The sequence below is a fragment of the Pseudorasbora parva genome, chromosome 2, assembly GCF_024679245.1.
Source record: "Pseudorasbora parva isolate DD20220531a chromosome 2, ASM2467924v1, whole genome shotgun sequence".
NCBI lineage: Eukaryota > Metazoa > Chordata > Actinopteri > Cypriniformes > Gobionidae > Pseudorasbora > Pseudorasbora parva.
Genome location: NC_090173.1, coordinates 6429184 through 6452968, shown reverse-complemented (window position 1 = coordinate 6452968; position 23785 = coordinate 6429184). Strand labels below are relative to the sequence as shown.

Sequence of the window (23785 nt, the reverse complement as noted above, 5' to 3'; positions counted from 1 at the left end):
GCCCCCTGTTGGCCTCACTAACACCTCTACCAGCAGCTACCTGGTTTTCCCAGTTGGTCTCCCATCCAGGTACTGACCAGGCTCGGCCCTGCTTAGCTTCAGTGGGAAACCAGTCTTGGGCTACAGGGTGATATGGATGCTGGACAATTAGCAGCATAATGTTTCGCAATAAATGAGAGAATATTTTCTGAAAGCCTAATTTGAAGAATGAACATGCGTGTTGTTCTTACTTTAGACGTTGTGTGTTTCTGTCCTGAGTCTGATGTTTCTGTCTCAGCTTTAAACTACGTGATTATTATATCTGCTGTATTTCCATAACGGCTTTAGCGGAGAAATCCACCTCAGCATTTGCATTATCTGTTCTTATCATTTGTTTTCCATATTCTTTCACCACCGAAACTATCAGTGAACAATAACAGGTTTCTGCATCCCAAACACAATATTTAAGAGGCACTCTTTGTCTCCATTAGCACAATATCTCTTCATGTTTGATTCTGAATCATGAGCGTTATACAATGTAACGGCCAACAACAGACGTGCAAAGCAAAGAAAAGACAACAGCAGCAACACTCACAACTCCTTAATCATGAACATCAGTAGCACACAGAACGCCCTCATTATTTCACTAGAGTGACTTCGCTCACCCGTGATATGATAACGCAGTAAAATTCCCTCTTATGAAATCATTCATAACATAGTTCAGAATCATCTTTCTAATAAAAATGAATCAACGAGGCTGTATGTTTTACATAAAAAGCATTGTTTTTTTTTAGAAATATATCTTTATTTGTTACTCTACTTGGATAATTTGGGTAGCTCACTTAATTTGGATTTGTGAGTGTTGCTGCTGTTGTCTTTTCTTTGCTTTGCACATGTCTGTTGTTGGCCGTTACATTCGCTCATGATTCAGAATCAAACATGAAGAGATATTGTGCTAATGGAGACAAAGAGTGCCTCTTAAATATTGTGTTTGGGATGCAGAAACCTGTTATTGTTCACTGATAGTTTCGGTGGTGAAAGAATATGGAAAACAAATGATAAGAACAGAAAATGCAAATGCTGAGGTGGATTTCTCCGCTAAAGCCGTTATGGAAATACAGCAGATATAATAATCACGTAGTTTAAAGCTGAGACAGAAACATCAGACTCAGGACAGAAACACACAACGTCTAAAGTAAGAACAACACGCATGTTCATTCTTCAAATTAGGCTTTCAGAAAATATTCTCTCATTTATTGCGAAACATTATGCTGCTAAATTGTATTTTATTACATGACCATGTTTTAGTGTTTCAATGTGTTTCTTCCTCAGAAATGGAGCAAACTCTATATTTGGTTCTTCTTCTCATTGGTGAGTGTGTGTGTAGTTGTATTTCTGGTTTAGAGTTTCCTCAGGTTTGACCCTGTTATGAAAAGCATTAAATCAAACCCTCTCTTCCACAGCTCTCTGCGCCGTATCTGAATGTGTTCAGCGTCAGTATCACTTTATAAACGTGTTGAAGACCTGGACTGAAGCTCAGAGATACTGCAGAGAGAATTACACAGATCTGGCCACCGCTGACACTATGAACGACATGAACGAGCTGAGGAAGAATGTGACTGATGAAGGTGTTTTGCTTTTCTGGATTGGGCTGCAGAAGACGAGTGTTAATAAATGGCAGTGGTCTTCAGGTGATCCTGCGCTCTATCTGAACTGGGGATCTGGACAACCTGATGGCACAGACGAGTGTGCTTTCATGAGAAATGGACAATGGAATGATTGTCCATGTAGTAACAACCTGATGTTCATCTGCAATTCATCTAACAACAGTAAGTGCAGCTCTCTACAATGACAACACACATTCATTTATAAGATACAGCTGAACCACATTTGAATACGGTAGAAAATGATGACGCTACTGTTTACTGGGGTCAAAAATATAGGAGAGATTGTCGATATTTGTCCACTTCTGTATAAAAAAAAATAAACCAATATTAAACACATTAAACACAGAATTTTTTTTCCAGCAAAATGTATACTGTAAATTATACATTGAAAATAAATTGTTATGAATTAATAAATACGTATAAGAGACAAAGGATAGCTTGCCCCATCTCGATCATTTATGAACAAAGCTCTTGTCAGTGTTATTTTATTGTGTTAGTTTGTTTCTCACTTATTACCATAATGATATAGTTATGTTGTTATGGAGATTGCAATTCTCAGAAATTAGAGATGTTTGAAACAACATGAATTTGTGAGCATTAGCTAGAAAGTATGTGATAAACCATCTGAACGCCTAGAGCTGCGTGATTCATTCAGCTTTCAGGATCTCAACACAAACCTGTAAAGACATCATTCGCAGATGAACTTTAAGTGGACACACACACACACACACACACACACACACACACACACACACACACACAGTCCTTTACAAAAAACCATCAGACTATCAATCAAAACTTTATTTACATCATAATTTTCGTGTCCCCAACTGAGCAAGCCAAGGCAAAGGCGACTAGAAACAAGACAAACACTAACAAAATTCAATTGTATAGCTTATTTTATTAGTCTACGATCCAACATTTTGAAATGTTTTTTCTGAGTTCTAAGGACTAGTTAATGATCATATTAACCTGCAGTGAAGCATCTTCATCTGTTTGATGTTTCTCTCATTCAGAGAAACGTCACAAGTCATAATGGGGAAATATAAAGGTGCAATAAAATGATTCACAAATGGAACTTAATGTTATTTCAGCAAAATCCGTCTTTGAATGACACGTTTCTGATGTTTCCACCGCTGCTCTTCTTCACATCCAAACTGTAGAGCAGTGTGAGAGTAATGAACAAACTGATTCATGAATCTTCATTTGATTTTCTTAAAGCGAGCACAGGACTCGTCTTTGTCAATCAGGCGATGAAGTGGAGAGACGCTCAGAGTTTCTGCAGACAGAATCACACTGATCTGGTCAGTGTGAGGAACCAGAATGAGAATCAGCAGATTCAGAAGTTCATCAGTGATAGTCACATATCTACTGATGTCTGGATCGGTCTGTTCAGAGACTCGTGGCAGTGGTCAGATCAGAGTGACTCCTCATTCAGATACTGGTACACTGATCAACCTGATAATTACAAAGGTGTTGAAAACTGTACAGTGGTCAGGCAGTTTTCTGTGGGACAATGGGGCGACGTGTCCTGCAACAACCAATTTCCTTTTGTGTGTCATGAAGGTGAGTAGATCCTCACAAACACACACAATCCATCACCTCCAGATATCTTACAGTTCACACTACATGTCTGACATGACAGATTCCTCCACAGTGTTTGTCCTGCGTGTAGTTTTTGATCAGTCTCTCTCTATAGTTTTGTGTCCAGATAAACTGATTCTGATCAAAGAGAAGCGGACGTGGCCTGAAGCTCTGAGATACTGCAGACAGAATCACGTGGATCTGGTCTCGGTTCATTCAGACGAGATGCAGCGTGACGTGATGAATTGTGTGGTTAAACGGGCATCTACTGCGGCGGTGTGGTTGGGTTTACACAACTACTGCATCATGAACATGTGGCTCTGGCTGAGCGGAGAGAACATGTCCTATCAGAACTGGGCTCCGGGGAACGGAACGACACCGGAAAACTGCAGCCTCGAGAGGAGAAAAGGAGCAGTTCAGTCTGGAGGAGATCAGCGCTGGGTCAGCCTTCCTGAATCTCACAAACTCAACTTCATCTGCACAAATGAGTGAAACACATGTGGATGTCTGTGTGTTTACTTGCATTCACTGTTTTCATTCTTCATTATTGTGTTTGATTTGTTCTTTAGTCATTTCTGAGTCAAGCTAATTGTTTTTAAAAAGTCTCTTTTATTTCTGTATGTTAATTACGATGACACAATGTGATCTTATCAACGTTTTCTAACACCAGTAGTTTCCTTTTTTTCTGTCAACACAAATATTATCATCACCTTTTTTATTAGTACAACTACTGTTATTATCCGTATTTGTAAAAAAAAATCCAACTTTTGTTTTGTATGACAAATTCAGCTTTTAAAGTTTATCAACTACTGTATTTAACATGAAAATAGTTGAGATAACTCAAACAAAGCTTGTACAACTAACTGACCCTAAGTTGAGTAAACTCAAAAATGTTCTGCAGCTGATTGCCTTAAACTTTTACGTTTTCTCAAAAAAAAATTCACAGTGTATTACTGATATTACTGTTGCCGTAATCACACAAAAAATAAAAAATAAATCATCATTATTATTGTACATGCTATTACTATTTAAATACTTCTACTATTACTACTATTATTTGTCATTTCTGCTTATTTTTGTTTTACTGTGTTTACTATTACTGCTGTTTTACTGTTTTGTTGTTGTGTTCTGTGCTTACTCTGTTGTAAGTTTTGCTAATAATTCCTAATAAAAAAATAAAATTAAAAAAACACCAGTAGTTTCCACAATCGAACCAGAAGCTCCGCAGCGCTTCACTAAAACCCGTCCGTAACACACATCTCTGGAGCGACGTCACACAAGTTTACCACAGTTTTACAATAATAAGAGATACATTGATCATGATAAATTTGTGTTGAGATTGCACATTAGTCACACAGCAATGAAGTTGGGTATTTACTAAAGAAATCTGACACACGTGCTTATTCAGTCACGTCTGTTTCTGTTTATTTGTAGTCACAGGACAGAAGAACGATCATTTCCACACATTTTCAATAAAAATTCGACCTGAGCAGCTATAGGCTATCACAGTCAGGTATTCATTTTATCTGTCAGTGTGTCTCGTCTCTTTCTACAGGACTGTCTGATATCCATAATCTATAGGATTTGTCTTTACAGTATATTTACCATGTTTACTGTGGTAATGGTTAGCGCACATAGTCTTTTGCTATTTCTATAACTATTTTTGCCTTATACAGTGGTCAGAATCCACATCAGATCACAAACAGAAGTTATTTCAAACACTCACTGCTATCTGAAAGTGAGTTTCGAGCTAAAATGGTTTTAAAATGACTTTAATGCTGATGTTAGCTGGTGTATGAAATCATCATCATCGTCTCTGGACTCAGATAAACTCTGCCTTTGTTCATAACCACTCCTCTAGCCCGAGCAGCCCCTATTTGGACCAAGGTATTCGGCAGGCCAAAAAACCCTGGCCGTTTTCCCTGATCAGGAAGCCCCGGAAGTGAAATGGAAACGCCATCGACTGGCCCTGGCACGCCTGCTTTTGGCCCGACAGTGGCGAAGGATTACTGTGCTTTATGGCTAAAATACTAACACAATTATGTGTGTTTTAAGAATCTCTTTTCATATCTGGTGTGTGTATATCTTTATGGTTTTCACTATTCTTATCTGTTGCAATAACGGGTTGAATGTGATTCTGCGAGCAGCAGCTCTTAAGAATAATATTATTTATAAAGTTTCCTTTATAAAGTTTTATAAGTTTCCTGTTTCATGTTAAAGCCCCACTGAAAATATTAGTGCACGCTCTTCACAGAAACTGTTTTCGCTAATGTAACTGCGTTTCAGGATAAAGTTAAACTTCTCTTTTGGATAACCTAACTGATTATGTATGCTCAATTGTTTGTACGCAGTGATATAATTGAATTATTACAGACACTGATTTGTCTTCAGTAAATGGCCAACAGCCACCGTGTTTGTTTTAAGGCTACTTCTGTTTCGCTTTGATGGTCTTTTAATTGTTTGATTTGATAACTTGAATGTATCTGTGTTGGCATAATAAAGTTTCAGTTGATTATTTTGTTGTTCCCTATTCTCCTTTTTCAGTCCACATATCCATGTTCTGGTGTTATTCTCCTAAATGAAATACAGAAATTAAATAAACTTAAATATTAATTCATTCTTAAACCTAGTGATTTAGTTTACTATTAAAGAGTTAAGAGTCTTAAAGCTACACTGTGATATTTTCCCCCATCTAGCGGTTTAAAGGTATATGACCATCCAGTGAATAATAGTTTCTGTTCCTCTAAAATTCTGATTTTGTTTTAACTCCTACGGTGGCCGATTTAGTCCAAGATTAACACGGCAATCCCCCTCTTCACATTCGACACGGTGCCATCGAGTGTTAAAACGCGAAAGGCGAAGCTTGAATTTACGGGTATGTCCCTCTTTGGCTACTGTACTTTCAAGATGGAGGAGCAACATGGCGACCGGCATTCAAACCCCTCACCCGTATGTGTTTTCAATGGCATATTATAAACTTACCAGAATACTTTATTACTTGAAAGAAGTAAATATACATTAATGAGCACATATATTTTTGAAAGAACTAAGTGTTTTTAGCTAAGAATAAACTAAACAAGTTACATAGTGTAGCTTTAACAATCCAGGAAGGGAGAGCCATTCCTGAACTAAAGAGATGCAGATGCTGTGAGGATTTCCTCTGCCCGTTCTGCAGCTCTTCTTTGTTTCAACCAACTAAGTTGAGGAAAGTAAAATAAAATAGAGTACAGTACATGACACGTGGTGTTTTAACAGTCAATTATTATGATGGCCTCTGTTATGCCTGCCTGACTATAAAAACGTAATCTCTCAATCAACAATATAGAAACATGTCAAAATGAAGAGACATACTCATAACATGTATTGTGTGGTAACATTAAACAGGCTGACTCTGAGCATGTGACAGCTAAAACATTAAAGGTGCCCTAGAATGATTTGAAACAATATGTTAAATTGTTCTCCGATATCTACATATTTATTATTTGGCTTATTTAAGGTCAAAAATTGTCCAGATACAGTTTTACAGGTCCCTTTATAACCCTATAAATTGTCCCTAGGATGTAATGCTCTGTTTTTGCCTTATTTGGAAGAGTCATGAATATTAATGTTGAGCTCTGCTCTGATTGGCTTATTTCAGCAGCTCACAGCAGTTCAGTGAAGCGGATAGTGAGTCCTGACAGAACACAGACCGACTCAATGGAGATTGATAAAATGCAGCTTACTTGTTTATTGGTGTTTTCAGATCATCCGCGAGCAGGAGAGCTTGCGTGCATATGGTTGCCAGATTGGACATGTTTAGGTAAAACACCGGATGTGTTCTTTTCACAGAAAAGCACTGTTTTCTGTGTTTTCACAGAAAAGGGGATTTAAATGACTGAAATCTGGCAACCGCACAGACGATCTTCTTCCCCAAACCAAAACCAGTGATGACTCGTCTTTTTAACAATATTGCATGTTTATGTAGGGAAGATGTAATGTTCTCTCCCTGCCATTGGGGGGAGCTGTCTGTTGTGTTTCTTTGAGGGAGTTGCCCCTTCCTTACCCCCACAGTCTTATTTTCTTTTATGAAAAGGGAAGGAAGGCTATCACTGTTGTCCCATTATAACCGTGTTATTTCTCTAATTATATTAGCCATCTATATTATTAAAGGAAGTATTAGAACCATCTTAACTACTTTAAGTTTAAGACTGCTATAAGTCTGATTTTTAGGGAAGGAACCACCAACTTATTTTTTATCAACACAATTTAAACCAGGTATAAATCACTGAAAATGATTAGAATAAACATGTGCTCTTGACACTTTATCTAATCATCCATACAACCAAATAAGTAAACCAAACAAATTACATTTATAATACACCTTCAACGCCTACTGAAATCAAAATACACAATGACCATACCAGCAAGAACAACTGTAAATGTAATCACGTAAATACCAGTCTTTGCAAGTTTTGGTTGAGAAACAAACCCGCCTAAGATGGGCTCAACATTGTTCAGCATGAACTTGACGTAAAAAGTCTCGTAGATGATGGGAGATGTGCCGGTATCCCTTACAGTCCTTTGTGTTTAAGATCCAAGAGATCGACAGGGCAGAGAACTTGCACAGATAATAACTGGTAATCCCAGCAATCTAGGAAAGTGATAGGAATGCTAGTAGCAACAAAGAGTCCTTTTTGACTGAGCATAAAACCTAAGTTTCCCAATCAGGACTCAAAGCAGTTTGTGGCAACACAGTAGGTAAGCCATGCTTCCTCTGTCCAACAAATCTTCCTAACTCTACTACCCACCTGGGTAAATGCCACCTTCTAAAGCACCCTAGCGCCTCTAGTGGTGGGTAGTAGTAGTACTTAAGAGACCTGAGTCTGTTACAGTATAGTGATGTTAACACATTTACTAAAGCATATGTTAGATTATTTTTGATAAATTGTTTTGCATTTCTAATATTATTGCACATTAACTATGTTCCATTATAGTATATGTTTTGTACTTTATGTTGTGTTTAAGGTTTATTTGTGTATTTTATGGTTTTATATTTCCTATTTTAAATACATCTAGCATTTATTTGTTTGTAGTTGATTTTAAATGACAGTCTTATTTAAATATTAAGTAACTTAAGTAACTCCATTACTAAAAAGTGGCTAAACTGAAAAAGAAGCCTAATAAAAGAAAGCTGCTCAGCATTGACTCTACCATCGACTTTAATGTCCTTCCTACTCCCCCCCAACACCCACACAACGCCCACACAACACCCACACAACACCCACACAACGCAGAGACAGTCGGGTAAGCACATAGACGAAGAGGGTTACATCTTTGGTGCCGCGACCCGGATCGTTGGTTTCTATGTCAACGGAAGCTTTTTGACAAATAAACAGTGTAAAGTGAAAAAAAGAAGAAAAAGCAAACAAGAAAAAAAAGAAGCAGGGGGAAAAGAGCAAAAGAGAAAAACAAAGATGCAAAAAAGAAAAAAAGACAGAAAGAAAGAAGCAAAAGAAAAAAAAAAACATTCCCCACCTTTCTTGTGGCTTAAAGTGGCAGAGTTAATATTGTTAGACTGAACTGACTGATTTGTATTTGATATATAGTCTGACCTTTTGATATGGTGCTATAAGTGTTAATTAGTTGAGTTCTGTAACACATCTGTGAATTGCTGAGCTTTTTGAGACCATATTCCTTTTTTGTGCGCCTGATTATATTTGAGTGTATTTTAATCTCTTGAACTGAGCTATTTTTCTCTCTCTCTCTCTCTCTCTCTCTCTCTCTCTCTCTCTCTCTCTCTCTCTCTCTCTCTCTCTCTCTCTCTCTCTCTCTCTCTCTCTCTGATTTAATCCATGATAAAGTGCTTTGGTGAATATAGGAAACTTAAGTCATATATAACGCATTCACTTACTGCATTAATTTGCACTTTCCTACATTTTTCATATTAACATATGCAAGCACTACTTATAGTGTATTGCACACTACATACACATTGTGTGCTGCACAGGCAAAAAGAGTCACAGAAGTGGAAGTCAGGGAAGCACATCAACGAAGACGGTTACATTTATATAACGTTAGTCACAATGTAGGCTAACGTTACGCAGTGACTGTGATGTACTCGGAAATACAACCATGCAAAAACATCATACTTAAGTTCTTAAAAATATAAATATACATTTTTACAAAATGAAAAGCTTTGTCATTTTAACTTATATGGTGGAAAAGGTGACGTTTGCTAGAAGGCTCGAGTGAACGATCTAAGCAAAGTATCTACTTGTTGTATTTTGTAATACAAAATAATATCACCCTTTGTCATTAGACACACTATTTAGTTTGGTATGGTACCTGGAGTTTCCTATTGTTACTGTAAGCATCTTGCGTTATCTAGACAATGCGGTCTCTCTAAGAAACTTTCAATTTAATCAGAAATTGTTTAAACAGTCAATAAGTTGACTGTGTGAGTAACTTACTGTTTTCAGGAATACAGTTGCCACTTTCTTCAGTTTAAGACGCTGAGCGAAGCTTGCTTGAAATGGGCCGAACAAACGAACGATCTTGAATTAAATTGTTGTGGTATCGGATAACAAACATCAACCGTGACTGTTGACATTTTTTATCTGTGGGAAGGGTAGAAAAGTCCTCACGTCTCCTGCACAGCCTGAACATGAAGTGTGTCCACGAGAGAAGTTTGAGAGTTCCGCCTGACAATGAACATGTTCGGACAGATGCAAATGTTGGGGCGTGCATATAAATGATCCCCAATGGTTGCGTCACTGTTGGGTTTATGTTGAGAAGCACTTTTTTTCCCCGTTGCGTTATGGATTCACGAGATTTACATAAGAAGTAGGAGGCAATGATGTTTGAGACTCACAGTATGTGATGTCCGTGTACTGAGTGGCTTTTGCAGGTTATCCATGGGGTTTTGCTATTTGTACTAATTGTTTTGAGAAATGCACTTAATGTTTTGCTAATTGTGAGTTAAATTTGAGAAATGTACCAAAAAGACTGGGAAAAATGGTAAAAGAAAAAAATAACAAAAAATAAAAGTCAAGTCTCTCGTTAGGGTTTTATAATAATTTTTTGTGTATTTTATAAGTTAGTGTGCCCCCCAGGTTGCTCCAGTAAACTGACAACTATATCAGGATGATTAGGGTTGATATGTTTTCACAAAAGAGAATTAAGATTTCATTTTTGACACGGAGATAGATAGATAGACGGACGGACGGACGGACGGACAGACAGACAGACAGACAGACAGACAGACAGACAGACATATAGATAGATAGATAGATAGATAGATAGATAGATAGATAGATAGATAGATAGATAGATAGATAGATAGATAGATAGATAGATAGATAGATAGATAGAACAGTGCTTCTCAACATTTTGGCCCAGTGTCTCATATCTATTATTTTAGATAGCAGTTTCTGTAGAAATATCCTGTTGTGTAAGTTCATTCTGTGGTCAGTCTCATTCATTGTACTGGTTAAGATGATGATCAGATGCGCTATTGAGTCTGAAAACTGGCCAAATTCCGGTCTAATATGTAATGTTTTAAATAAAGAAATGCCATCAGTCCGCCAGCAGAGGACCTCATCACTCCATCAGATTCATCACATCCCATTGCTCCTCATTATGGCGTTTTATTAATGAGCATAATGAACCTCGTTTGAGGATTATGAGGAGTTATTATCTATCTTCATTTAAGTGTGTGCTGTTCGCCTCAGGGTGGTTGGCAAAGTGGACACAGTGCAGTGAAAGGCTATTTCATCATTTAATATTTATTTGCCTATACACCTATATATATATATATATATCCCCGTCTGTATGATAACAGTCACAGCTATATGAATCTGTACAGTGTGTGTGTAATATATATATATATATATATATATATATATATATATATATATATATATATATATATATATATATATATATATATATATATATATATTCCTGAGGATGGATACCTTTCTGGGTAGGTGCACTTTTGACTAAAATTACATCGAGATGAAGCTAATTAAATATTTAGGTGCCTAGCTGCCAGGTAAAAATGTCAAAAACAACCTTTATTATTCTTTAATGTACATCAATAGGATGTGCTAATCCTGTTTTGTTTTTTATATGAATGTGGCACATTATCCCTAGATTGTCGTGGTTTGTGACGTCTCCGTCGCCATTTGCCAGTCACGTGATCTGTTCGCGCAAGTCACCGATATACGCCATTGCTGCAGGAATGTTCCTGTAACTAACATTGAATCTGAATCATGTCGTTTTCAAGTGCTACACCAGACCCAAAAGGTAACTATGCGAAGTTTATTTGTAAAAATATTAAGCCAAATTCTGTTTTTCTGATTCCTCGTAGCCTACTATTTGTTTTACTTTCGGTTTGATTTGATACATTGTTTACCCTTTAAATCTGAACTTATAGGTAGGACAGGGCTAAAGGCACACCTTAATAAAAAAGTGCTTTTCACTGCTTCCATAGTCTAGTGTATGACTGCAGAAAAAAAATCAGTATGGGCCTTTTACCACACAGCAGTAGCGCGCTCCTCCGCGGGGGCAGGGTCAGTGTTCGCGTTCAGGGGGGGAATCACATTCGGTAGAAGTCGCGCTTACTGCGCGGTGGAAATCGCTTTCACGAGAGCACTGTTGTGTGATCGAAAAGGGCACTTTCACTTTCATTTTCAAAGGGGCAGGGGCTCAAGCCCCCCACCTCCACCCCAGCTTGTGCACGCCACGCAGACACACGCGGCAATAACCAACATGAGGCAAAAGACACGGAAACAAATACTTTCGCTAAAATAAAATGTTTTTAATAATGTCTTAACTACTCTCGAGGTTTAATAAAGGTTCAAGTCGTTCCTGGGTTTTAACGATGACAAAATATCCAAACTTTTTTTACATGCTCCCTTATTGCCACATTTCCGCATTGCCTTCAGAACTGGTAAATAAAAAACATAAAAAACGTAAATTAACCTTAAATTCTTGACATACTTGCAGACAATACTAAACGAAGAATTAAAGGATACAATTATGCCATGTAAAATATTATCGTAATTGGCTTGTTACAAACACAGTCTCATAGGGGGAGACCGACCTTGGTTGTAACATTTTTGACTTTTCTGTCTACATCTTAGAGTACTTTTAAGCCAGTGTGTTCAAAATGTGATTCAAACTAGTTACAAGTCTCTGCTATTAAATGAGATAACTATTATCTCTCCAACACAAACAGAAAATGGTTTCGTTTCAAACATGAGGACTGAAATGTTACAATTCACCCCATAGTCTGGGTTCGTTGGAACATGCATGAGATGTAACATTATGAAATCCACTGGGGTGAAATGTAACATAATGAAATGAGGATTATGAAAAAAAAAAAAAAAAAATTGAAAGCTTTTTATTCAAAACTAACGTTTCAGTGTGTGTCACTCTCACTAATTACTCTACTCTAGTAATTGACCATAATAAATTGAACTTGAACACAAGCATTATGTGTGTAAGCATGTTTGTTACTGTCGGTCAGCATTAGCCATAGTAAAATATTGAAACTGAACACTTGAACGCGTGTGTGTGTGTGTGTGTGTGTGTGTGTGTGTGTGTGTGTGTGTGTGTGTGTGTGTGTGTGTGTGTGTGTGTAGGGTGACCATAAATTACCGAAAACCAGGACACTTGGCCCGGCAATAGGATACTCAAATGATACTCGAAGTTTACTAAAATATTCTGTATTAATTTCAATACATTTAAAGTATGCTTCCTCTGTATGGATAGAAAATTGTTATATTAGGGCCAGGACAGAACTCGAAAACAGGACAAGTCCTGGGAAAACAGTACGTTTGGTCTCCCTAATGTGTGTGTGACTCTGTTACAACTAACCCGAGTCTTGTAGCCATGAACTAGCCCACCTTACAGCTAACAGCTAAAACATTAGCACTAACAACTAGGATGATTAATATCTACACAGACACACAAGAAACATAATATAAATTTGATGTGTTTAACTACAAAACAGAGATTCCTGTAACAAAAATTTAAAAAGTAAAAAAAGTTACTTTCTTACATCAAAATAGTTTTTTTACTCTAACATATGCTATGTCTTAGCCTGATGTGGTCATACTCAATTCTAGTCAGAATATGAGTCTGATGCTCCATTGGGCTGTGATTATGAGGCGTGTTTCAACACAACCAGGAAAGAAATCAATTGGATAGAACTACATCCAATCAGAGCAACGTGGCGACGCATTGTCAAATGTCAACAGAGCTCAACTGCACTGTGTTACCAAGTTTGTGTTTTGTTCCGCGGTTGTTTTCTATGTCTGCGGGTTGAAGCAACTATTATGTGATATATAGACCCATGAGTGCAAATTTTATGAGCAACCATGGCAAAATAACACACATTTTACCCCCCAAACGTCTTTTTTCCCCCGGAGAACCCCCCGAGAAGCTATTGTTTAGGGCTAGTAGTTGGCGGATTTTGTTGTAAAAACTTGGCAACCCTGTCTGCACACGCGCTGGAATAAACAATCTTAGCCGGTGTTGAAAAAAAAAAAAAGAATTTAATGATACACAGAGTACTTACCCAACATGATCATCATTTCTGAGAGAAATAGTGAAGGTGAATGCAGATACGAGCAAGCTCTCCGTTTAGGATTTAATCAAATATAATCCAAGCCCCTTTGATGACGTGATGATTACGTTACTGTTGATCAGCTGTCCGTCATCATCTAAAGCCCGCCCTGATGATTTCATTGGTCCGATCAGTTTCTGTTCGGGGATAATTACTCCTCTATGGAGCGATGCCAGACCGAATTGCCCGACCTAAAAATGTTGTGGGCGGGGCTAAGTTCGGCTGGCATCCAGGCTAGCTATGTCTGCCACAGAGAGAGCTTTATCACATGTAGAATAAGGGCTTTAGGGTGTGTTCACACTTGTAGTTCGGTTAGTTTGGTTCGTTTGGTCCCGACCAAAAAACAAAAACAAAACACATAGTCCTGGTCCGCTTAGCGTTCACACTGGAGTTTTAACAGCGAACCTAAAGTTACCAAACCAAAGGCATAAGGAGACGCTCACAACCTGATTGGTCGGCTTATATGACGGAGGAGCTCGCTTACCGAACATTCAGAACAACGCTGTGTGCGGATTAAACACGATTATTTTATGCGTGTACATATGGCATTATTTTTACCAGCTGAGAACTTATGAAGAGCTCATAAAATGTTCAAAACATTCAAAACAGCAGCAGGATTTCCTCCGTTGTGCAGAAAAGAGACGGCCAGAACGGTCTGTCTGTACCTGCTAATAATGGGCAACACGTGTCCTTGGATGAGAAGAACCAGGTTTGCTTTTTGTGCATTTTTTCTAGCATTTTTGAGACATGCTCGTCAGACCAAATATTAATGAGGCACTTCCTCGTTGCTCCACGTTTGCCCTCTAACGTTAAAGTTACTCATTTTGGATACACCGATATTTTCGCGTCGTCAAATCAGCTGACTATCCGTCGCATCTTGTGACATTACGGATGGCAGCGCTCACATATGTTCAAATGAACCGCACTAACCGAGCAATCGCACCAGGGTTCATTTTAATCCAGCCAAACATGACAAGTGTGAACGCACCCTTAGATGATTTGTAACTAGTTCCTGATTGGACATATTGGAGTTGTTACAACTGACCCGTGTTACAACCATCCTGGCGGTCTCCCCCTGACGCAAATAAATGACAAGGATGGAAAAATATACCTCATTGGCCGCATGAACCTGAGAGGGTAAACTTAAGCCTTAAGCGTGTGCTTCAATAACAAATTTATATATATAATATATATATATAATGTTACAATCTTCTGATGACTATCAGACAGCAGGCTTGCAAGCCACACCACTTATCTCTCTGATCATAGCGAGTGCAACCATACAGAAACACAATGGCCCTCATTTATCAAAAGTGCGTACACCAAATGTCCAGCGTACACCTTGCGTACACCCAAACCCACGGTGACTTTGAGATTTATCAATATGGACGTTGGCGTACGGCACGCTCAAATCCTACGCCAGCTCAGGAGGTGGTGTACACACGTTTGAGTTAGTGCGAAAATGAAAAACAATTCCTAACACCACAAAACGCACTGACAAGATATGCTATATTATGACCCACTGTTAAAAACCACAACAACATAGTAATTATAAACTTCAGTGTTTATTTTTGTGCAACATGGACTTCAATGTTTCATTTGTGTGACTTTACCAAAGCATTTGATTTGAGGCATATGTATTCCTCCAGTCGCGAGCCTGTGCGCTTTACCTGACGGTTCAGGGTTAGGCCCGACAGCTGCGCACGGACTGGGACTAAAATAATTCAGACTGACAAAATAATAAAAATTACATTCTTCTTCTTTTTAATAATAATAATACTTAATAATAATAACATAAATAATAACGGCATTCTTCTTCTAAATAACTAAGCGTCATTAATAATAAAAATCATAATAATAATAAGAATCCTACAAATTGTCATGTAATTATTAATGTGAATGAATGGTAGTACTCCACATCACATCATCATATCGTACACCGCAATACATGTGCCGTGATACGAAATTAAATGCTAATTGATTCAAAACGTGCTGTAAAATAATGCAGTGATGGTAATTTATCATCCAAACAGCTATTTAAACTGCTGGAGTGCGCTTCTCAACCTCCACTCTATTAAGAGAACTCATAATTTAGGTCCATATTTTGTTTTTGTAGGTGCCTTTAATCCCACTCTTTAAACTCCCAAATAAAACTATTTCGTTTTTTTCCACTTCCCTGGTGATCTCGATGGGCGCGGCTCAATCATCTCAATAGTTCAGTAGTCAGGGCACTGATCAGGGAGTCAGCCCATTGACTTATGTCCTAATCAGTGCCCTGACTAGTGCTCTAGTGAGATGATTGAGCGCGCCCGATCTTCACGTCGGAGAAGTTTCGCTTCTTTGCCGTCTTCCGTGTGTCCATGGCGTAAAATTAGGGCGTGGGGGAGGCGGAGACTTGAATATATAGGGGCGTGTTATTCTAATGACGATCGTTTTCAGCCGCGGCATTTATCAAGGGCAGGTATTGCGTACACCTGGATTGCAGAGGTATGCACAGTTTCATAAATCAGGCGGTGAGAGAAGTGTAAGCCATAGATATCCATAATAAAGGCTAGATGTCTTACAGCAGAGTCACCATCGTCATCACCGGCGGCCATCTTGTCACAGGCAAGCTTTCTGTCGGGCTCTGTGGAACCTGATGTAAGATGAGTTTGGTTCATGGTTTGGTTTCTTACAAACGTTATTAACATGGCTACAAATCTGGTTGCTTTAACACGTTGAAATTTTCGTTTTTCGTTTCGATAAACGACTTAATCATGCAGCTTGTGTAAAAAAAAACAATATTCTAGCCGTTATAACTCTGTGCCAGTACTTCACACAATTATTCTGCTCGTTTCCTCAGAAACTACAGGGTCTCTGCTTTCTAAAGAGGGAAGGCATTTAATGGTAGGCAACATTAGGTGGGAAAAGTGATCTCTGAAGTAGGCACAGTGAAATGTAGGGGGGGGGGGGGGTCCTAGTAAATTGCGTATTTGAAGTTAAAATAAACTTAGTTTGCATGTTTTTTTGTTGTTGTTTATTGTTTTTTTAAATACAAATTATTTTATTATAATACTGATATTATTATTATAAAATGTGTGTGTGTGTGTATATATATATATATATATATTGCACCTATCTGTTCTGTTCAATGTTACTTTCATACTGAAGTCCATGGTTATAATTATTCATAAGTATGTAGTCTCATAACTACATCTCTGACGTTTATAACAAACGAAACAGTTTGAAAATCAGTTGAAAATTGAGCAAGTTATGGTTATTTAAAAGTACATGCACCATTAAAACACACTGTTACGAGTGAGCGAGCTGCCTGTGACAAGATGGCCGCCAGTTGCGGACGCCCGTATCTATACAAGATTGATAAATGAGGGCCATTATAATTTCCACATGGAACAAAAAATAAGTTCCCCCTCTTCTTTCACAATGTTTTTAAACACAAAGAAATAAACATGAAATTATTATTTATTGGCCATGAGACATTATTTGTTTCAAACATATGATGATTTTTAAACTCTTATATAGCCTATATTTTTATTTTAACTGTGAACTAGGCATGTGCCGATATCAATTTTTCATGTTGCGATTAATTGATGAAGTTTTATCACGATATACGATATTATCACAAAGTTGAAATAAGTTGCAAAAAAAGTGTTGCCATAGCATAACAGCTTTAAGAACTATTTTTGTAAAAACAAAAATAACTGAATGTTTAAATACAATAATGCACCAAAAATATATACAGCTCTGGAAAAAAATGAAGAGAAATCCATGTAAAGTGGTGTCTTGATTTTTTTCAGAACTGTAGAAGTAATATTTTCAAACAGATTAAAGTGCAAAAGAATTAGACTATAAAGAACAACAGGTAGACTAACAAATAAGGTCTCATTATTTAATGCATTTACTAAGATTGAGCAATAGCTACATTTGGTACAGAAAGTATAATGTTTTTGTTAATGTTAGTTAAGAAATACTGATCATTGTTAGTTTTATCTTAGGTCCATTAAAAGTTATTTTGATTTTTAATTTTAATGTTATTAAACAGTAACTAAGAAATTACTTAGAATGATTACTTAGAATTAATTATTTATAAGTATTTTTCATCGTCAGTTTGGTAATAATGAATTAACATGTTAACTAATGAAGTCGTAATGTCTTTTGGACAAATAATCCAAAAAAATCTAATCATTAGGGCATGTTGTAGTCCAGATTAAAACATAATGTTTAAGTTTGAAAATAAATAGCCTATTAATCTTTAAGTATTAAGTATTTGGTGCTGTGATGAACAACATTGAAATTACAAAAAACGAATGGCTGTTTTAAAAACTTAACTAGCGCGGTTGCTTTTGTTTGCTGGTTTCCGGGGTAACCGCTGCATTCTGCAGTTTATCAGCGCCCTCTGCTGTCACTGAGCGGCACTTCAGCAGCGCGTCTCCTTCACTTTCATGTGCTTCTCATTTACACCTGACCACTTCCCTTTGACGCAGAATACAGCGGTGTTGAGTATTTATACGGTTGATGGGCAAAGTATTCTTGAGTGCATTAGAAAAAAATATATAATTGTTAATAAATTATTATTTACGATATTTTGAAGTGCCCACGATAACAATATCGTGCATTAATTATCGTGATAAATCGCATTATCGAAAATCAGCAGATGCCTACTTTGCACTTGCATTTGCAATGTCTAACAGTCAACTGTCAGTCAGTCCTAAGGGCGAGGTTTATTGATATATTTATTATATAGCCAGATATTTATTATCATGTTAATTATTTTATATTTTAGCTGTCTTTAAGAGTGTGATCTGGCTGTACATGCAGATATTCTGGAAATGCTCTATTGAAATAACAAGGGATTTATACATAAATGAAGCAGCACACACACAGCCTCGCAAATTGTGTTTCTGTGAATGCTAACACCAGGCTTTCATTTGCTTATTAAAAACACAATGCTTGTCCTGCTTTTTCATTTTTTTTTTTCCAAATCTTTTTTAGATCCCCATAATGTTCAGACAAGGAAAAGAAGGGATAGTTCTGAGTCTGACCGTCCAAATAGTAAGTGTGCCTACAACACTATTTGTCTCCTTATTTTCTCAATTCTTATATCATTTGAATTAATTTAGTTTAGATTAAGTATAGTATTCTAATTAGTGAATCATTGAATTCTGCACATCATCTTTTTACTTCAGTGTCAATGAGAAGGATGGTGCTGGTGGGAAGGACCGGAGCAGGTAAAAGCTCTTCTGGAAACACAATCCTGGGCAGGAGAGCCTTCAGAGACGCCAAAAGTGGTTCATCTGTGACCAAAGAGTGCTGTAAGGAGACCGGAGAGGTTGCTGACCATCAGCTGGAGCTGGTCGATTGTCCAGGGATCTTTGATACATCACTTTCGGATAATGAAATCATAAAGGAAATGAGTAAGTGTATAAACATGACGGCCCCTGGACCTCACGCCATCATCCTGGTCATTCAGCTCGGCCCCTTCACAGAAGAAGAGAGGGACTCAGTGGAGAAGATCAGAGCTGCATTTGGAGAAACAGCAGATAAACACACAATCGTTCTCTTCACTCACGGTGATGAACTGACAGACAGCATTGAACAAACACTGAAGGAAGCTGGACCTGATTTAAAACACCTTATAAAATCATGTGGCGGACGGTATCATGTGTTCAACAACACACAAATTTGTGACCGCGAACAGGTTTTAGAATTCCTGGATAAGGTTGATGACATGTTGCGTGAGAATGGAGATAAGCATTACACCAGTGACATGTTTGAGCATGTGGAAGAAATGCTGAAGAAGAGAGAGGAAGAGCTTAGAAAGGAATACGGTCAGATGATACAGGAATTAATAGACACATTTGCTAAAGAAAAGACCAGACTGGAGAAGAACATTAGACAACTGAAGGAATCTGGGCAGACAAAAGACCAGAGAATTAAAGAGCTGCAGGAGAAACTGAGAGAGAAGGACAGATATTATAAAGAGTCGGTGCGTTTTTATGAGCTGAAACGCAAGACTGTGAGACGGGAGGTGGAAGAGACACAAGTGGATGAAAACATCCCAGAAATCAGCAGAAAACTACGAAAACTTCGAGTCTGACATTCTCAGGGATTCAAACAGTGGATTGCCTTCACTAAACAGTAAATAGGAACACTGCGCACCAAAACAGCAGTATGCGTGCAAACGTGAACCACTGTTTCTTCTTGCTGCATATCTTATTACTGCAACACATTTCTCCCTGCAGATGAGCTTGAGTGCTTTGTTTTTTTTTTTTTTTGTTTTTTTTTTTGAAGCATTTCATATTATGGTTTCTTTTGTGCACTGAAAGATTATTAAAAGTCTATCTTGTTCTCTCATATCCATCATATCTTTGTTGCCCCATTAAATGAGCAAAATATTTGACTACACTGCAAAAAATGCTCTTATTTAGGATGGGGGGGGGAATCAAAATGAAGTGAGTTTTTATCTGATAATGGGTTAAGAAACAAGAAAGACAGAAGTTTGGGACAGAAACAAGAATTCAGTCAGAAACAAGATTATTTCTCATCCCATTGGCAGATCATTTTGCTTGTTTTAAACAAAAACTCGCTAAATTTTAATTTTATTTTCAACAAAACAAAACAAGGGAAAATACCATGCCATTTTACGATTATCCTGCTGGAAGTAGCCATCAGAGGATGGGAACATGGTGGTCATAAAGGGATGGACATGGTCAGAAACAATGCTCAGGTAGGCCGTGGCATTTAAACGATGCCCAACTGGCAATAAACATCCCCCACACCATTATACCACCACCAACAGGCTGCACAGTGTAACAAGGCATGATGGATCCTAATTTATGAAGCTGTGCGCACCTCTGCAATCCAGGTGTACACAATACCTGCCCTTGATAAATGCGGCGGCTGAAAACGATCGTCATTAGAATAACACGCCCCTATATATTCAAGGCTCCGCCTCCCGCACGCCCTCATTTTACGCCATGGACACACGGAAGACGGCAAAGAAGCGAAACTTCTCCGACGTGAAGATCGGGCGCGTCTCAATCATCTCACTAGTCCACTAGTCAGGGCACTGATTAGGACATAAGTCAATGGGCTGACTCCCTGATCAGTGCTCTGACTACTGAACTATTGAGATGATTGAGCCGCGCCCATCGAGATCACCAGGGAAGTGGAAAAAAACGAAATAGTTTTATTTGGGAGTTTAAAGAGTGGGATTAAAGGCACCTACAAATACAAAATATGGACCTAAATTATGAGTTCTCTTAATAGAGTGGAGGTTGAGAAGCGCACTCCAGCAGTTTAAATAGCTGTTTGGATGATAAATTACCATCACTGCATTATTTTACAGCACATTTTGAATCAATTAGCATTTAATTTCGTATCACGGCACATGTATTGCGGTGTACGATATGATGATGTGATGTGGAGTACTACCATTCATTCACATTAATAATTACATGACAATTTGTAGGATTCTTCTTATTATTATGATTTTTATTATTAATGATGCTTATTGTTATTTAGAAGAAGAATGTTGTTATTATTATTAAGTATTATTATTATTAAAAAGAAGAAGAATGTAATTTTTATTATTTTGTCAGTCTGAATTATTTTAGTCCCAGTCCGTGCGCAGCTGTCGGGCCTAACCCTGAACCGTCAGGTAAAGCGCACAGGCTCGTGACTGGAGGAATACATATGCCTCAAATCAAATGCTTTGGTAAAGTCACACAAATGAAACATTGAAGTCCATGTTGCACAAAAATAAACACTGAAGTTTATAATTACTATGTTGTTGTGGTTTTTAACAGTGGGTCATAATATAGCATATCATTGTCAGTGCGTTTTGTGGTGTTAGGAATTGTTTTTCATTTTCCCACTAACTCAAACGTGCGTACACCACCTCCTGAGCTGGCGTAGGATTTGAGCGTGCCGTACGCCAACGTCCATATTGATAAATCTCAAAGTCACCGTGGGTTTGGGTGTACGCAAGGTGTACGCTGGAAATTTGGTGTACGCACTTTTGATAAATGAGGGCCATTGTGTTTAAAACAATGCTGTGCTCCTATATTGGATTCGACAGGAATGGTGCAGCACACTTATGAGTAAAACATGTTTTTATATGCGATAGTATTGCATTGTTACAGATCCTATTGATTATGTGTACGTGTACGCTGGGCGATACGACCCCAAAAAATTATCACAATATTTTCCATATCAGTCAATATCGATAAATATCACGATAATATAAAATCTTTATGTCTTTATAGTTTAAAGGCATAGTTTTGCTTCTAGAAAATAGACAGTTAACTGTGGTTTTAAACTATCCTTTAGTGTCAATACATGACAAAGACTTCCCAAACAGATGAACAATTGAATACAACTGAGGTAGATTTATTTATTAATAATAAAAGCAATATTAATAAAGTAGAATATTATTAATATAAATAGAATATATAAAATAAATATCCATAGTAAAATCTAGAACTGAAATTATATGAAGTGTTTTAAAGAGAATGTTTGTCAATAAACAAAAATATAATAATAAAAAAAAAAAATTCTGGTTAGCATGCCAAACCTTGTAAATAAATGACATTGACAATATAAATAAAATAAATAAATAAAAGAAAAATCTTTACTGTTGTCAGCATTTTTTTACTGTACACTATATATATATATATATATATATATATATATATATATATATATATATATATCCATAATAATATATATAATACTATATATAAAAATCCAAATATATATAATTAATTGTGTAAGTTGTAAAACACTAAAATTATAGTTTGGTAACGTTAGCTTGTTGTAAGTCATCCACTACAGCTAACAAGGTAATAAGACTGCGTGAATGTGGTTAATGTAGATTTTTCACTGTGCTGGGCTCAACTATATGGAAGTACTTAAAAAAAGCAAGATAATTTAATAATTCTATTCCATGTATAATTAGCATTATATCGAGAATTTATCAAACTTTTGTTATCGTTTTATAGGGGGAAATTATTTTGCGATAAATATCGTTATTGTTTTATCGCCAAGCTCAGAACATACCTTAGCACGCTGTCACAGACTGGAGAATCCCTTATTTGTTGGTTCATTGCAATCCAGGAACAGACTCCCAGGGCTCGCAAAGCCCAACGTCCCAGAGCTCTGTGCTCTCCAGACGGGAATCCAAAACGTCGGCAGGCCGATGAATTTTTAATAGTGAAATAGCATTTATTTCTTGATCTCCGTTGTTCACTCTCTTGACTTGATGTTTGAAGGGCGCACGCGTGTGTGTGTGGTTCACGCTTATATCCACTGATCGGGCTGGGCCAAGTAATAAAAAAATAAATCAATCGCAGGTGGATGAGAGATAAATCATTGTGTTTGTTTGATAAAGATGTTTTGAGAGGCCCGTCAGAGAATTGTTCCGGTTGCCGCTTTCAAAACAATCCCTCCCGTGGACTGACAAGGGAGTTGAAGCTCATTAAATATGCAATTCTTATCCAATCCTAGCTGTGGGCATTTACGTCTCCAGTGACACGCCCATCAAAACCCAGCGTTCAGGAGAGAGCCTCAAAACCAGTGTAGAAAATAGCCTATTACTTATTAGTTATGATGTTTTTGAATGTAAAAACCACACGAACATCATTAGTTGACCTCAGACAACAGTATAAATAATAAAAAAGCCAGTTCATGACAACTTTAACAACCAACATATATTAAATAAAAAATTACATTAGGCTATAATATTTAAACATCAATATGAAGCAAAATACGTTGTACTGGTGCTATATTTATAGCGTCTGAGCAGACATTTGCAAATAAAAGATTTTTTTTAATGTGACACTAGGCTATTTTACAGTAAACGCTTCATAATATATCTAAAAGAGGACCAAAAAAATCTTGTCTATCAGTCTTACGTCTATGACATTTTTGTGTTGTGTTGCAG

General features: G+C 37.3%; 2 protein-coding genes across 3 annotated transcripts; both read left to right on the top strand.

Moving 5' to 3' along the window:
• Positions 1-1313: 1313 nt before the first annotated feature.
• On the top strand, positions 1314-3862 carry LOC137091054 (macrophage mannose receptor 1-like). 2 transcript variants are annotated; one of them, XM_067455167.1, is made up of 4 exons: positions 1314-1350; positions 1443-1808; positions 2868-3212; positions 3358-3862. In XM_067455167.1, the coding sequence occupies exons 1-4, from the start codon at positions 1314-1316 to the stop codon at positions 3720-3722; spliced, it is 1113 nt and encodes a 370-aa protein (XP_067311268.1). In that variant the 3' UTR covers positions 3723-3862. The 2 variants fall into 2 exon arrangements, with proteins under 2 accessions (XP_067311268.1, XP_067311278.1); XM_067455177.1 differs by lacking the exon at positions 2868-3212.
• Positions 3863-11482: 7620 nt separating this feature from the next.
• On the top strand, positions 11483-19939 carry LOC137091095 (GTPase IMAP family member 9-like). The gene is made up of 2 exons (XM_067455238.1): positions 11483-11516; positions 19029-19939. Exons 1-2 carry the CDS (start codon positions 11483-11485, stop codon positions 19937-19939), a joined length of 945 nt encoding a protein of 314 aa, XP_067311339.1.
• The last annotated feature ends 3846 nt before the right edge of the window (positions 19940-23785 follow it).